General features: G+C 39.2%; 1 protein-coding gene across 7 annotated transcripts in view; it reads left to right on the top strand.

Moving 5' to 3' along the window:
- The window catches only part of Epsti1 (epithelial stromal interaction 1), a 132,045-nt gene that overhangs the window by 88,752 nt on the left and 27,201 nt on the right, over positions 1-16,092 (top strand). For 5 of the 7 annotated variants that reach the window (XM_076871897.1, XM_076871900.1, XM_076871899.1 and 2 more), the window contains 2 exons: positions 8,286-8,379; positions 14,301-14,333. In XM_076871897.1, coding sequence (XP_076728012.1) covers positions 8,286-8,379; positions 14,301-14,333 — 127 coding nt within the window. The remainder of the gene's footprint in view (positions 1-8,285; positions 8,380-14,300; positions 14,334-16,092) is intronic. The other 2 variants (XM_076871901.1, XM_076871896.1) reach the window with 1 other exon arrangement.

Below are 16,092 nucleotides of genomic sequence, written 5' to 3'. Positions count from 1 at the left end.
AATGTTAATTTAAAATAAGTCAATATTTAAATCAAAATTTTATAGTGTCCCTCTTAAGGGGGAAAAATCTATTTAGGATAGGAAAATCTATGGGATGAAAAATGGACACACAAATTTCAAAGGATGAGAATGTACGTGTCTTTCTTATTGAATGACAGGGGCCAGTGTAGGAGTCAGCAGGTTTTGTCACTTGGCATTAGGACACTCAGTCTCCAGCATGAGGTCAGGGGCCTTCCAAGCTCTTTTGGAGTGCTACCATCAGATAGGAGAAGGAAAGAGTACTGAGTCAGGTGGGAAATTATTGATGTGTGTCACTTCAGGACTGGACCTTGCTTACATTTCATTGTCCAGAACTCAGATATACAGCCACATCTAATTGCATGGGAGCTGGGAAATATAGTCTAACTCTGTGTCCAAGAAGCAGAAAAACACATTTAGAGAAGAGCTGGTGGTCTGTTTATCCTAATTACCCTCTGTGAAGTAAACTTCTATTCATCGGTTATCATCCTAAGCAGATATTTACCACTAGATGGAAAATAGTCCAGGAGGATTCATATGAGACAACTCATGATGTTAAAATTTTGGGGAAAAGGGTAAGGTTGAAAGGAGTATGAAGCAGGACTTTTGTTTTTTTGTTATTTAAATTTTTCCTTGTTAAGGTGAGATTGCAATAAATCACCAAGTTGATCTTAAAGCAGGAGACGGAAACTTTATTCACCAACCAGCATTCTGAATTCACCAGCTGGAGGGCCAAGGGATAGGCTGCAAGTGTATACCCTTCGACCCCCTCCTAGGGTTTGAGTACATCTATTATAGTCCAAAACCATATTGTCCAAAAACATACATATTATAGTCCAAAATCGTGAGTGGCTATTGTTATGATTCAAAACCATAAACAAAAGTCATGAGATATAAAATCATAAGCAGGGAGTGGGCCAAAATGTCCTGAGTTGAGTACAAGTTAAAGAAGGTGACTAACATCTACACAATCAATCTCTGACAGGGTGCATTGTCCAAGAAAAATGGGAACCAAAAGGAGAATACTTTTACATTGATAAGAATTGCCATTTTGTGTTGCCAAACATGCTATGCTAAACAACTACTGATGGGTACAGAGGCAGGACTTTCCCATGGGAGAAGCATTTCTTACTCGTGGAGTCTCAGGGCTAAATGGAGTCGATTTGGTCATTGCCCATATAGCCTGACCCATAACATCCTATTTTCATATAATATTCACATATCACTTTTGTGGTTAATGATTTAAAGCTTTAAAGATCAGTTAAACCAGGAGAAAGTATTGCTTAAAGTATATGAGATAGTTTGGTTACTATGAGTAAGTGCAAATTCTAGTTCTCCCAGAGTTAGTACTCACATTTATGTTTTGTTTTATATGTCTTATTCTTGTGATCTCTTAAGTAGAGAATTGTGCATTTGCCAGTAGATTTTCTCCCACCCTCTTACTTCCCTAGGCTCCATGTGTGCTTATAGGTATGCGAATGTCTTGTGTTATAACTGACTCAGGCAAAATAATACCTCTCCAGATTGTCTTATAACCCATATTGCTAAGACCATAGCAGAGGCTTGGGAAATACCTGTTGTCTGTGTGAGTACACACATGTGGGAGTATAAGAGTGACTGCCAACTTTCCTGAACCTCTTGCTGGCAAAGTTCAGGTTTGTGAAGCTATTGCAAAGTGTGGGTGGAATTCAGGGCTAGATAGCGCTTGCATAGACAGTTCCTAAGACACACTGAGATTTTGTTTCCAAATGTGTTATATAACATGAATTATTCATAGGTCTGAATCATGTGGACCTAAGATAATCATACATATTAAATATCCATCTGTATTACTATAGTAGTTCTTAAGATCAACAGGGGTGCTTTTAAAAAACAGATTCCCAGATTCCACTCCAGACAGGCTAGAAAGTCAAAGACTTGAGTCCAGTAATTTCTCAGAAGCACCATCAACGAGGCTCCTGTAGCCAGCACCACACAGGTCTTCTCACTGGCATTTTGGAAACTATTATGGCATCTGCCAAGTCTTGCCCTAGTAAACACCACCCAAGTGTGTGTGCTTTTTCTCTTTGAGAAATATTTCAAATATACAGGAAATATGTATCAACCACCAAGGGCACATTATTAAGATTCTACTTTTATTTGCTTAATTTTTAAAAAGAAATTGAACATTAGAGACTGTTAAGTTTTATCCTTTCCCCTTATCCCTTTCTTACTCCTCTTTTCCATAGCAGTAACCACTGTCCTAGAATGTAACGTTTGTCAGTGGCCTTTAGCCAAAACCACCAGGGACACACCTGTAATTGAACAAGTTGAGTTTATTGTCACAGCAAAGTAAAATGCATACCATAGGGAACAGTGGGTTATCTCAGTAAGAAAGTGTTAGAACCTATTAAAGGATTTGGGCTTTGGTTGGGTAATTTTGCAAAGGGCCTAAGGAAACAGGGGTTGCCTTGGATTGGATTGAATGCTATCAGACAGTGGAGACAATTTTATGATTAGGTATCTTGATAAATTTCATCAATAAAGAGAACAGACTAGAATGAGGGTGAAGTTGTAAGTTGTAAAGTTGTAAGAATTAGCAGTTATTCGCCCTGGAGATGAATGGATGTTTGTAATGGGTGGATTGCACGATTACCCTGTGTGAATTTATGTCCAACAGTAGAACAAGTCTTAACTTTGCAGGGTTCAGTCAGTTTGTAATAACACTGAACTCTAGACCAATTCCTGGATGTCAGAAGCTCTTCCTCTTCCTTCTCACTATTCAAGTTTTTCTAATTTTACTATCTGTGTATGAATTCACAACTGCTGGGTTTTTATAATATTACTGTATCATGATTTTCACAATTGTTTTTATTTCTGTACTGAATTGTTTTGAGACACAACTATATTGATTCATGATATAAATTAACCCATTCCCTTCTTCCCTCCCTTTTCTTCCTCCTACTTTTCCACCCTCCATCTTCTTCTTTCTCTCTCTCTCCCGAGGCTCTTACAAATAGTGCTGCATTACGTGTCCTTTCTCAATTCTCCTTATCTACCTGTGCCAGAGTTTCTCTAGTGTAAACATTTAGACTTTGTGCACATACTCAGCTCCACCAGGTATTGCCAAGTTGCTCTCCACAGCAGTGAGACCAATTTGCTCTTCTATCAGCAATTCCTAAGAGGACCAGTTCTGCCAAACACCCTCTGTAGTATGAGACAAGGTTTTCATACTTTTTAATTTTTTTCTTGCCAATTTGGCAGATGTGTAATGGTGTCTTGTTTTAATTTCCATATTCCCAATTATTAGTGAGATTGACCATCTTTTCTCATGGGTATTGCTCATGAGAAGCAGTCAGGCACAGTGGCTGCAAGTATGGCCTCTGGAGCCAGGCTGCCTGGGTCTGAGCCCAGGTTTTGACAGTTGCTAGCTGTATGACCTTGAGCAAGTTACTTCTAGGAACTGGAGATGACAATGGAATTCTTGCAAGGTTGTCATAGAAGGAATGTATATAAAGTTTTTCAGTGTGGCCCGACACATAATAAATACTATATGCGCCCTGAGCTGTTGCTCTTCTAATTGTTGTTGTTAATCTTTTTTCCTATATGAAGTGTGTGTTTCTATTCTTTGCCCAATTTTCTATTGGGCTGTTTGTCTTTGTGTAATTTGATTTTTTAGAATTCTTTATATATTTTGCACATTAACTCTTTTTATTATTTTTTTCCTTGGCTGTAAATATTTTTCATGGTCATTTTTTTCATCTTATGTGTAGTACTTGCTTTTCTTATATTAACAGAAAGATGTAGAGTTATAAACTGTAAATGAAGTGCTATACCTTAGTATGAGGCATAAATATGAAATATTGTCTGATACCCTTCTCTCTCCAACTGTTAGATGATGGACATAAAACTGCAAAGCCACTATTTCTCAGCCCTTTCTTTAATAATAGAATTCAGCCTTGCTTATTCTTTCTTTTAAAATAAACATAAAGCATATATAGTTAAAAATGCATTGTCAACAGTGCCAACCCAAACAGGCAGAAACAAAATCAGCCTGTCAGAGTTAGGAGGACTTTGGGGGCACATCTGACAAGTAGATGTTTTCTTTTTCTTCTTCTTTTTTTAGTACCGAGAATTGAACTCGGGGGCACTCGACCACTGAGCCATATCCCCAGCCCTATTTTATTTAGAGACAGGGTCTCACTGAGTTGCTTAGAGCCTTACTGTTGCTGAGGCTGGCTTTGAATTCATGATCCTCCTGCCTCAGCCTCCTGAGTCACTGGGATTACAGATGTGTGCCACTGTAGATGTTTTCTTTGGTGTGTTTATATTTGATCACACAGCATTGGCCCTCAGTGTTCCATTTTTTTTTTATTAGTTGCCAAATCATTTCACATTAAAAATCTCAGCATTTTGTTGTGACAGTGAGAACTGGGACATCTGGCATGTTGGCCTGGGCTCCCATGGACAGCAACAGTCTGGAGCTAAGAAGTAGCTGATCCCTTTACGTGGAAGCTCACTCTCTAGTTTGTCAAAATCCCGGACACACTCTCTGGCCTCTATCATTGACCTCAGTGGCAATTGTCATTTATCACCAGGTCTGAGCTCCTGTTTCCCTCACTCATTTGTCTGAGCCCTGTAGTCATTTGAGTTTGTGTGGAAGTTAACAGAAGGTGAGGGAAAGTAGCACTGCTCCATTTACTCCCCAGCAACATAAAAAGTACCAGGAGAGACGTTTGTTACTTACTTTTCAACAGGAGTACCTTCCCCATTATGACTGTTTATAATTGTAGTTTAACATTTTGATGGGAATATTCTTATATATCCTGTCGTAATTTGTAGTTGGCAGATATGGGCAACTAGGTAGGGAAAGTTGCTTAATACCTTGTAACCCTGATATTAGTCTCTTGACTCACCAACTTCTACGTGTCCATGTTAATTTTTGGGTTTTTTTTAGCACATTATTTTTTTAATTGTATATGGACACAATGCCTTTATTTATTTGTTTTTATGTGGTGCTAAGGATTGAGCCCAGTGCCTCACATGTCCTAGGTGAGCGTTCTACCACTGAACTACACCTCTAGGTCCAACATATATATATATATTTGGACTATTGAAAATCCCAGTTTTCTAATTCTCAAATCAAATAACTTTACAGGAATTGCCTTTTGCAATTCTGGGCTATTCAAAGGAGCCCTCAAGGGTAAACTTTACTCTCTGTGGCCCTTCCTAGTTTTTTTTTTTTTTTGTCATTTTATGGGGGTCAAATTTTGTTACTGATGACTCTTCATTGACAGTTATAAATATTCCATCATACTACAATACAACAAGCCATTTTCTTATCTTTCCCTAATTTTTTCAAAGTGAATTTCCTCAAACCCATACCTATCTTCAATCTAGACAAAGTTTTAGTTATTTTAGGATAAATTAATGCTAATTTTTATACTCTGGGTCTAGGTGGTTCCTAGATATGAAACACAGACATCTCAAGAATGAGTAATCTTCCCTGCTTTCCCAGCATTCCCTTTTTATCCTAAAGTTCTGAAATGACTGAGAAGCCAAATGGAATCCTTGAAAATTCTTTTTCCTATTCTTCTTCAGCTTTTCTTGGCTTCTTATGTACTTTTGGAAGTGAGAAATCGTTCTCTTTACATATTTCTTTATGTTGTATTTTCAGGATAGGCTAATTGCTGTCTTAAACAGGCCCCAAAATATATAGAGTTTGAGTGTTATCTGTGGTTTTTATCTTGCTCATTTAAGATACGAGTGAACAGGTTTGACATTAGGCTCCCTCCCATCAGGTACTCAGGTACAAAAATGGACAGAAACTCTACCAATTTCACTATATAACGTCCAAAGTTTCTCTATAAGTTAACCCTTTTTCATATAAGCATTTGGCCAAAATGTATGGAGGCATGTACCTGGGAAATTTAAAATAAACTTCAGTCCTGGAAATGGTGTGCATTATCTCATCTCACATTCATTGGACATTCATTGCCAATCTTTGCTGTCAGGGAGGCTAGGAAATACTATAATGGAGTATGACCAGGATAAGAGGAGAACATAAGTTTTGGTGAATGTTTAGCATCCCTGCTGCAGCTGTGAGATATTGAGGAGAAGCAATCCTGATGAAACTTTAGGAATAAGCCATAGGAATCATCCCAAGAACAAGCAGGAAGGATCCTTGAAGATCAAAGTTGGACCTGCAAATTAAATCTCCAAAACCAGTCTAACCAGTTGCTCTGTGGAGAGTAAAAGAAGTCCTTTATTCATGCATGGGTCAGAGTGATAAAATATGAGAGGACCACCCACCTGCAATAGATAGCAGGAACACCAAGGGAAAGCTGGCTCAGAGTGCCCAAAGTTTAGATTCTTAGTCTAGTTGGACTTCCCTCAAGGCCATTTTCCTGCGTTTGTTCTTCAACAAGGTTATTTTATTTTTAGAACTGATGACCACAGTTACCTACAGGGATCCCAATTCAGTTTAGTATATGGGAATTCTATTATCTACCAGGCACTGTGCCAATAGTAGAAAAACACCACATAGCTTAGTAACTCAAGGCTTTCCTTGTTTGTATTGTTCATTGCTTGGAAATAATCCACATTCTCCTTAGTCCCCTATTTATATTTCCATATCAGTCCCAGGTCTGTCACCATGCTTTACTCTTGCAGTCTGGATGGGACAGTGTGGCTGGTGGCTCTGCACCCACCCAGTTTGTGCTTGGCATTAGCAGGAAAGAAGCAGTGGGCAGCGCACAGTGAGCCCCTGTCAGTCAACGAGGTCTGCAGTTCCTTCCGTACCACTGAGTTTCTTTGTCCCTACTTTTCCCCGTGTCTGCACTCCACTAACAATATTCAAAAATTCTCATCCAAACTTCTGGCAACTCTTCTTTTTACACTTTTGACTGATGACTTCCTAAAACTCCAGACAGTGGGGTGGCTTCCAGGTGTGTGACTCCATTAGTCTCTTTGTCTTAATCTGGGTGAGATAAGTAATCCTAGATAAATGGAAGGCCTGTGTGTCTCAACTGCCAAAGTCTTACACTTCTTAGGGTTTTGTGTTTTGTTTCACTTTTAGATCCTTCTTTCCAGCAACCCTCTAAGCTGACTTAAATGCCAGATTCTACCTAAGGAATTGTTCAATGGGGGTATTGGTATCTCTCTTCTTTTAAAATTTCTAATTCCTCTTGTTGATTCCACCACTCCGCACTGGATGATATTGGTTCTTACTGAACCCTTTGTGTTTCATGCCCACTTCCTAAGTACTTGGTGACTCTGATCTTAGCAGTATAGAAACAGCAGGACATCAGGAAGGAGATGGATGGGAGCAGGCTGCGAGAGTCTGCCACCATATAAATCAGGCCTCAATGAGGTGTTTGGTTATAAATGTGGAATAAGAGGTTAAAAAAAAATCCCATAAATTCCATGGGAAAAGGACAAGGGAGTAGAAAATAACCCAAACAGAATGGAGCAGTCATTACAGAAAGGAATGGGAACTAATTTCAATGGTCTGTGACTGACATTAAGTGAGAGGAGAAATTGGGGTGGTGGCTTGGATTAAAGGAAAAACAAAGAACTTCTCATTAAGAAGAAGAAATGTCTCATTAAAGAAATTTCTAGGTCAACCTTTCAGAGCTCTAAGGAAATGTCAGAAATGCAGGCCAGAATCAGCATCACTTTTTAACCTCTGTGGATGGAGGTTCTCTGCACGCCTTGACTCAAATGTACATCTGAGTGTGTGTCTGGAGACAGAGGGTTCATTTCTGGTTTTAGAATCTCAATAGATGGGAAAGAGCTGCTGAATTAGAAGGTGCATATATCCTGTAGGTAGTCAAAGCCATGAGGAAGATGGGGACTGGAGAAAGACTCCTGGTGAGTGAAGGGCTTAATGTAAGACTGGTGTGAAATGAGGTGTTGAAGGGATTCATGTTGCACAATTCCATACTGGAGTCTGGTGTTTGACTTGAAATATTCACATAGGAAATTAGGCCCTGTACTGTGGAGTCTGAGAAAGTGTCATCTCCACGTCAGTAACACAGAGTGGGAAAAATGAAATCATAGGTTTGCATTTCACAAACCTAGTTTTCTATTTTTCAAACTAATGTTCTTCAAGAAGGCAGTCTTGTTTTGATTTGAGACTGTAACTTGCTCTCCACCTAACCTTTTGTTCTCCCTGGGATACTTTCAGTCATCTCCCAATAAAAGTCTAGGTTAGGATCCAAAGCCACAATAAACAACGGGGTCTCTATTTTTATGAAGGCACTAACACCTATTTGTGTTTCTGGTAGCACAACTGCTGCATTCTTGAGCAAACTGGACGCAGAGTTGCCAAACAGAAGTGCCTGTCAAACTGCTCCTCGTGACCTGCAGTTCTCTACACAGGTAAGTAGAACATCAGGCGGGGTGCTGTTTGGCACCTTCCAAGGAACTGTTTAGAGACTGTGGTTAAGGTCATTGAGTGACTGGGACAGCATAGAACTTTGGAAGTAAAGGCAGATGGCCTGATCTGAAACTTTGACCTCAACTGCTCAATGAGCTACAAAATCACGTGGATATTTATTACCTACACAACGGTCATCTGTAAAGTCATTGTCCTTGCCCAGTCATCACCCATCTTTCCCTCAAATTCGTATGTCAACTTAAAGTCTACTGTGTGCACAGAGCACTCTAGTAGAATGAGGGAGAAAAACAGTCAGAAAGCACTTGGTTAGGAAGAAGCATTTGTGTCAGACTGTGTGTGTAGGGACACTTCCTAGTAAAGGGACACCTGAGCTGATGTTTTAAAGGTGAGTTAGTAAAGCCAAGAATCACTCCAGGTGTCAGAGTTAATTAAGACACAGAAGCAAAAACAGGTATAAAGGCGAGAAAAAAAAGCATGGCTCATTTGGGGAAGAAGAGGCGGAGCTGCAGAGGAGAAGGGAACTAGAAGGCTGCAGAAGCAATCAGGAGCCATAAGAGGCTTTGCTCAATTAGGGTACCAGTAGCTACTTGTGTGAGAGAGTTTATCCTATAGAGTTTCAAGGGCATCCATGGCGCATGGGCACAAAATATTAATAGCACCACCCAGACATTGAGGCATTTAGAAATCCCCACACAAGAAGCTGATGGAGTTGCTGGTAGAAAACCCCCTGAAGATGTTTGTATGCCACGTTGGAGGACTTGCACCTCATTCTGTGAGTACAGAAATGTTGTAAACCAGGAGGGCTCAAGGTCAGATTTAAGTGTTTTGACTGCATCATGCTGATAACTGTGTTGAGGATGTATCTAAAGGAATAGAGAGATAAGGAAGTCGCTAAGGCTTCTGCCCCAGTCTGGGTGAGGAGTGATGAAGATGTCAACTAGGACAGCAGGTGAAGGGATGCAAAGGAAAGGAAAGAGAGCTTAGAAGATGAAAGCAGCTAGGGCTTGGTTATTGACCAGCTAATCAGGGATAAGAGAATAAATGTCACTAAGGATGTCCCTGGAAAGGAAAAGATGGATATAAGTTTTAAAAAGTCTTAATATTGATCTGCCCCAAACCTGGAAAACTTATGTCGTTAGAGAAACTTGATCTTCATCTTCCCCCATCCCCATCCCTTTCTCATTAGGAACCATGTTTTAGAATGTTAGGAGGACATTATGACACTCTTCTAAAAGTTCATGGTACTCCTTCCTACAAAGCTTTATATGTCCCCTCCTTCTGCCACTGCCTCTGATGTGGTGTTTCAAAGTCTAAATTTGCCAGTGTGGGTCTTTCATGAGTCATATCAATTGAAATCCCTCATTTCTGTCCCCTCATTGCAGGATCTGGGGAAAGAATTGAGAAGCTGTAGGTAATGGGGTTAAATCATGTGTAGATGACACTCCTCATCATCTGTCTGGATATCCTTGTGGCTGAAAGGGAGTGGAGGGTGACAGGAGTTGGGTGGCTCTACCAGCTGGGGTTTTGTTTGCCAGGGTGGTCTTGCTTTCTGTTTGAGAGCTTCTGAATCCTGTGATTTGCAACACCTGGCAGAACTGTGTGAGCTTGCTCTATTGATCTTGGCTTATTTCTTCAATTTAACAAGATCATCCTGAATTTTAATATTATCGTCCAAAGCATTAGCAGTGCTCCCAGAGCTGCATATTCTGTGGATTGATTAGTGCATTTGTCACACAATCCTCAGAGCTATCAATAGAAAATATAGAGCAGGATTGGCCCCAGGATGGTTCCTTATGAACTGCTTGCAATAGCTGCTCTCATTTTGACACCAAACTATTAATAAGTTTTTGGTGTTCAATATATTTAGCTGACTTTTTACCCATATTTTACTCTTCTCATTCTGTCTAATCCATATGCATAGAATTCTTCTGAGAATGCTTTGTGGAACCATTTCTAATGCTTTAGGAAAATCAAATATGTACATTACACTTCTGTGAAGAGCATTTCTTCTCTGTTAAAAGAGGGCACTTGGGGTTTGCCTTAGTTGTGGTTAATGTATAGTGTGGAAAATGTGTGATTCCCATCTCTATGGGATATGAGTAGCTGGGAGGATTTGCTTTTCTTTTTGCTAATTTTAATTATACTACCTAACACAATTTTTCTGAGAAAATCTTTCTTCTTAAGACATGAATTGGTGTGAAAATACTTTGTATACTTTGTAATGCATTCTGCTATCATATACTTAAAAAATTAATAAAATAAAAAAAAATTCTTCTTTTTTTATTTAAATGTGGAGTTTAATTAATACTATATAGTTATGTTGATGAAAAAGTCCTTCAGGTTTAGTACTTTAGACCACAGGTATTTACAGAGCTCACTTATATGCATGTTGATGGAGTTCTCTGTGCTGTGTGTGTGTGAGGGGCAGAAGGTCATACCTTCCTCAGTCATCATCACTGAATATTTCCAGTTGCATAGTAAATGTTTTCCAATTCCTATCTTCTTTTTCTTCTACAAAGAATAGCCATTTCTTTTTTCTTTTTTTAAAGTATCTTCTTGTTCCACTTCCCCAGATCATTGAGTGGCTCCCTAGATCTTCAAGGATAAGATCAAAATGCCTTAGCTTATATATCTATCTGCTTTCTACTCTCTGTCCTTCTTCTTGTCCCTGTCTTGTCTCCCCTTTTCTCCCTCCTTCACTACCTACCTGCTTCTTGATATATTCTCATTCCCTCCCTCCCTATCTCCCCCACCCCCCCTCCTCCCACCTGCTTCTCCTCAGTCTTCTAGGGTCTGGAGGACTGGCCTCCACTCTAGATCTTTGCTCCTCTAAATGTGGTCCTTGGACCACCCACATGGCCATCACCTGAGAACTTATGGAAATGAAAACAAATCATAGGCCCCACTCTGGACCCCCGAGTCAGAATCTGCATTTTTAACACCATCCATGGGTGATCTGTGTGCATATTAGTGTTTCAGAGACTGTCCTATACTCATGCGCTCATTCTGCCCTGCACACTCTATGCAGTTTGGTTATTTTAATTCATGTGTCATGTATTCTTTCTTTCAAGATTGCAAATGACACTCAAATATCTATGTCCCTCTTGTATCCCTTTGATTCTACTTCTCCTCCAATACTTCAGACTCCTTGTATTTCCTATTGCTGTGTAACAAATCATCACAAACTTAGTGATTTAATTCAACATAAATTTATTCACTTTAATTTCTGGGGTCCAGAAATTTGGAATGAGTCTTAGGGTGCTAACTAAAACCAAGTGGTTAGCAGAGTACCTGCTGGTGGCTTCTTCTGGGGCATCTGTTCCTTGCCTCTCTTGGTGTCAGGCATTCCTTGGCTTCTTGTCCCATGGCTTCAGTGCTCTAATCTCTGCTTCTGTTTCATGTCATCTTCTCTCCACTCTTCGACCTTTTGTCTTCCAGTTATAAGGATCATATTGATTACACTGGGTGCATCAGAACAATCCAAGCCCATCTCCCTATCCCAAGATCTTTAATTTCTACAGAATCCCTTTTGCCATATAAAGTAACATTAAGAGGTTCCAGGAGTTAGGATGGGGACATCTTTGGGAGGTGGCATTATTTATCCCACCTCACTCTCCTAGTTGTTTCTTTTGTTATTTGGTGCTCAGTGTCTATGAACTTGTAAATTGCTATCTCTGATCCATTTTAAACCTTATTAACACATTTTTTTTCTTCTTATTCTCCCAGTGTAATTTTTCAGTATTTCATGATTTTCCTTTTCTTGCTACCTGGCCAGTTAGAATATTCTGGTTACATTTTCTTTCTTTTTAACTTTTTAAGCGTTTTCCTTTATTTTTTACATTTTCTTAGTTTCCTTTGCATATCTGACTGTCTTTGGCTTTTGTGACTATTCAACCATATATCAATTGATTGAAATTTCTGTATGATTTTTCATTTTATGCCAGATAGCTGTCAATTCTGCCCTCCCTCCCCATTGGGTTCCTCTTACCACCCCCTCTAAACTGCATTGGTTTTTTTATAGTGCTGCTACACAGATATTGTTCTGGGACTTTCCCTGAACATAATGGTCCTCAGTCTCCTCTGCACAGTGGGCTAACCTGGGGAGCTTTAAAAATTGCTGCTGCCTGGGTCTCACCCCCAGGGATCCTGCCATATTGTGGTCTAGGTCTCAGGATTTTGAAAAGCTCCCCAGGTGGTTCTAAAGTGCAGCCAAGGTTGAGAATCACTGCCTTGAAGCCATCCTGGGAATCTCTTTTATTGCTTTCTTATCTTGAATCTTCCAATTTCTGGACCTCATTTCTTTTATTTTCCTGCTTTATTTCTTTGTTTTGGTGGAACATATTATTTAGTAGCTTCCCCAGAGAAGATGTATGGAAGGCAAACATGTTCAGGTCCTTCCATATCTGAAATTATCTTTATTGAGCCCTTATATTTGGCTTGAAATTTAACTGGTAACTCTTCCAATTTGGAAATAATTTTCCCTCAGAATTTTGAAGACATTGCTCTTCTAATTTTGGAGAAGAAAAGGTTGGTTCATGAGAACTCCAAGTTCAGCTGAATTTTGGTTCTTATATGAGGGTTTCTCTCTGTTTCCCCTGAAAATATGTTAATATCTCCATTTATTTTTCTGATTTTCTGTAATGATGTAGCTTAGTCTGGTGAGGTCTTTAAAAATTCATTTTCAATCTAGAAATTAATCAGTAGTTCTAGATGATTTGTGTTATTTCTTCAGTTTATTAACCTTCATTTTCTCTTTATGGAATTCCGATAATTCAAATCCCAGACCACCTGGATTTTATACTATCTCTTCATCTTCTGTGTCTTCACAGATTTTCACCTGTGAATACAGATGTCTCTTGGGTTTTGAAGATAGAGTTTGTGTTCGTTTTCTCCTCTCTTCAGGGTAATTTCTGGGAGAAGAAAAGAACAAAACCCCGCTTTCTCTGTCTTGAGAATGTAACAGTTATCATGGGCTGCCTTGTGCCCCCATCTCAGTTTATATGTTTGAGGGCTAACCCCCAGCATCTCAGAATGTGACCTTATTTGGAGATCGGGTCTTCATAGAGGTAATTAAATTAAAATAAGTCTGTTAGGGTAGATTCTAATGAGGATGAAAGGGATCCTTATAAAAGGAGCCAGTTGGACATAGAGACATGCATAAAACGAACATGATGTGGAGAGACAGGGTAAAGATGGCCATCTACAAGTCAAGGAGAAAGGCCTGGAACAGATAGATCCTCCCCTCATAGAAGCAATCAACCTGAAGAGACCTCGATTTTTTATTTCTATCCTCCAGAGTCATGAGATAGTAAATTTTTGATCTTTAAGATACAAGTCTGTGGCACTTTGTTCTGGAAACCCTAGCAAACTCTCTTGCATGCTCTCTCGCTGGCTCTTCTCTCCCTAGCAAACTCTTACAATGCTAATTTCCATTTATTGCTTTGGTGGTATTTTCCATTCTTAGTCTGATTCCTACTTATTTTTTTAAACACAGCTTAGTTTCACCCACTTGGAGAAGATGTCCTTGATCTAGTTTAATTAAATGTTTTCCTGTATTGTGACAATATAGTATTACAGTACTGAAATGCTTGCTCTCTTTGTCTGACTTCCACATGAGGCTCTAACTGCTTGAGGCCCCAGGATTGTGTCTTGATACAGTGCTTCAAGATGAGACACTTAAATATTGTTTATTGAATAAATGTATCATCAGCATAGCTTTGGGGGAAGATGAGCAAAATGTACTTTGTTGAATGACAAAAGTTGAGCATAAATATTATATTAAATGAATATTTAATGCTAGAAAAATTTGTTGATACAGTAACTTAGACATTTCTGGTATTAAGAACTAAGAAAAATAGAGATCAAAAGTTTTTTTCTCCCCTCTCTTATTATTTTTGAACAGAAACTTCCTGCCCTGCCTACAGATTACATCTGGGTAAGCATGCATTAAGACTGCAAGTGACTTTAAACACTCCATATCTAAAGTACCATGTGACTTTCTAGTTTCTGTGGCCTTTTAAATGACACCTTTTATGTCTAATAACCATTATATTTCTCAATCGAAAACTAGGACCCATATTCTGATATAAGAACAAAGCAGTGAGTTTAAAAGGAAGGTATTCAAATAGAATTTCAATTCTTTGCCTAAGTCATAATATTTACTTTAATGATATATAATACTCTGCTTTTGAATTTCCTAAACAGAAACTGTCTTCTTCCCTCAGTTTCCTTTCTTCCCTGCTTGCTATGTCTTATGTAAAATATTTGCGATGAAGACTCACCTTCTGTAATATAAAAAAGAGGGGGTCATCAGAGAGCCACTCCCTACCTTCAGTAGCTTTTCACAGTCCCCTTGTGCTTGCATATAGATAAAAGACAATGATAGTTTGTAGTTTTACTTGTCTGATATAGTAGACTTTGGAGATATGAGGGATTTCTGAACACATGGAGCTCCACTATTCTCATTGGTATTCCTGGAGATGGTACAATTCCAAAAGCTTCTCTCTCTCTCACTGGAAAGTGGTTCTTACTGTTTGATGATATATGGGTTTTTATAGTGACAGGAATGGGAGAATGAACTAAGAAGTGCTTGAGAAAAATTACAGTAAGGAAAAAGGGGGAAACAGCCTACATGAACTTTATGGATTATTAGTTCAGAGAACGAGGCCTGAAATATGTAGCTTGATGCTGCGGTGCTGCTGGGAGTTTTATGAGAAGAGTGGAATTTCCTAAGGATTGGGTTTTAGGCTGGCCTCTCTGCCTTTCAGGAGCTGGGCCTACAAGTCAATGCGAGGGAGAAGAAGCACATGACAAATGAACAGAATACAGATGTTCTTGATGGGGTTATATTCCAATAAACCCACCCTAAGTTGAAAATATCACAAGATTGAAAATGCATTTAATACTCCTGCTCCATCGAACAGCCTAGCTTAGCAACACACACAGTGTAGAGTGCCAGTGGTTTATCCTTGTGATCGTGGGTCTGACGGGAGCTGCAGCTCACTGCCCCTGCTAAGCATGTAGAGATAGTATTTTACTGCATATTGCTAGCCTGGGAAAAGATCAAACTTTGAAATACAATTTCTCTAGCATGTGTACCGCTTTTGCACCATTATGGACTTGAAAAATCACAAGTCAAACCATTGTAAATCAGGGACCCTCTGTAATTGAAATCTCATACATTTCAGAATATGTGGTCACTAGGCCAGTGTGTGAACCGTGATGTGGTTGGTGGGTCAGAATGACAGAAGGACATCCTACAGCAGGTCCTGGCTCTCCTGAGGCTCCTGTGCTCCAGAACAGGCTTTGCTTTCCTTCTCAGAGCTAGAAATGTGCTTCAGGTACAGATTAGGGTTGCAAAAATTCAGAAAAAATAAAAGCATCGTTGGAATTATATGGTATCAATCGCCAGTTGACAAATTTAATAGGATATCATTAATGAGCAGTGGACATGTCAGTGCTTCTAATGTCAGTTCCACTATTGCCTGTCTCTGATAGGGACTCATCAGCTAGTTGGGATATTCTTGAAAATATCTTCAACTTCTACCAGAAGGAATAAATTATGTTGGTTATCTCTGAGGGGAAAATTTTAAAGCTTAATTAAACAAACAGTTAAATCATCCTTTAAAATGTGCTGGATGATTGTGCTTATACTAGCCTTCTTTTTATATATCCCAAGGGATGTCTTCAGATGC

Source organism: Callospermophilus lateralis, chromosome 12 (genome assembly GCF_048772815.1).
Source record: "Callospermophilus lateralis isolate mCalLat2 chromosome 12, mCalLat2.hap1, whole genome shotgun sequence".
NCBI classification, from domain to species: Eukaryota; Metazoa; Chordata; class Mammalia; order Rodentia; family Sciuridae; genus Callospermophilus; species Callospermophilus lateralis.
The sequence above is the reverse complement of the archived record's forward strand: the minus strand, read 5'-3'. Positions and strand labels throughout refer to the sequence as shown.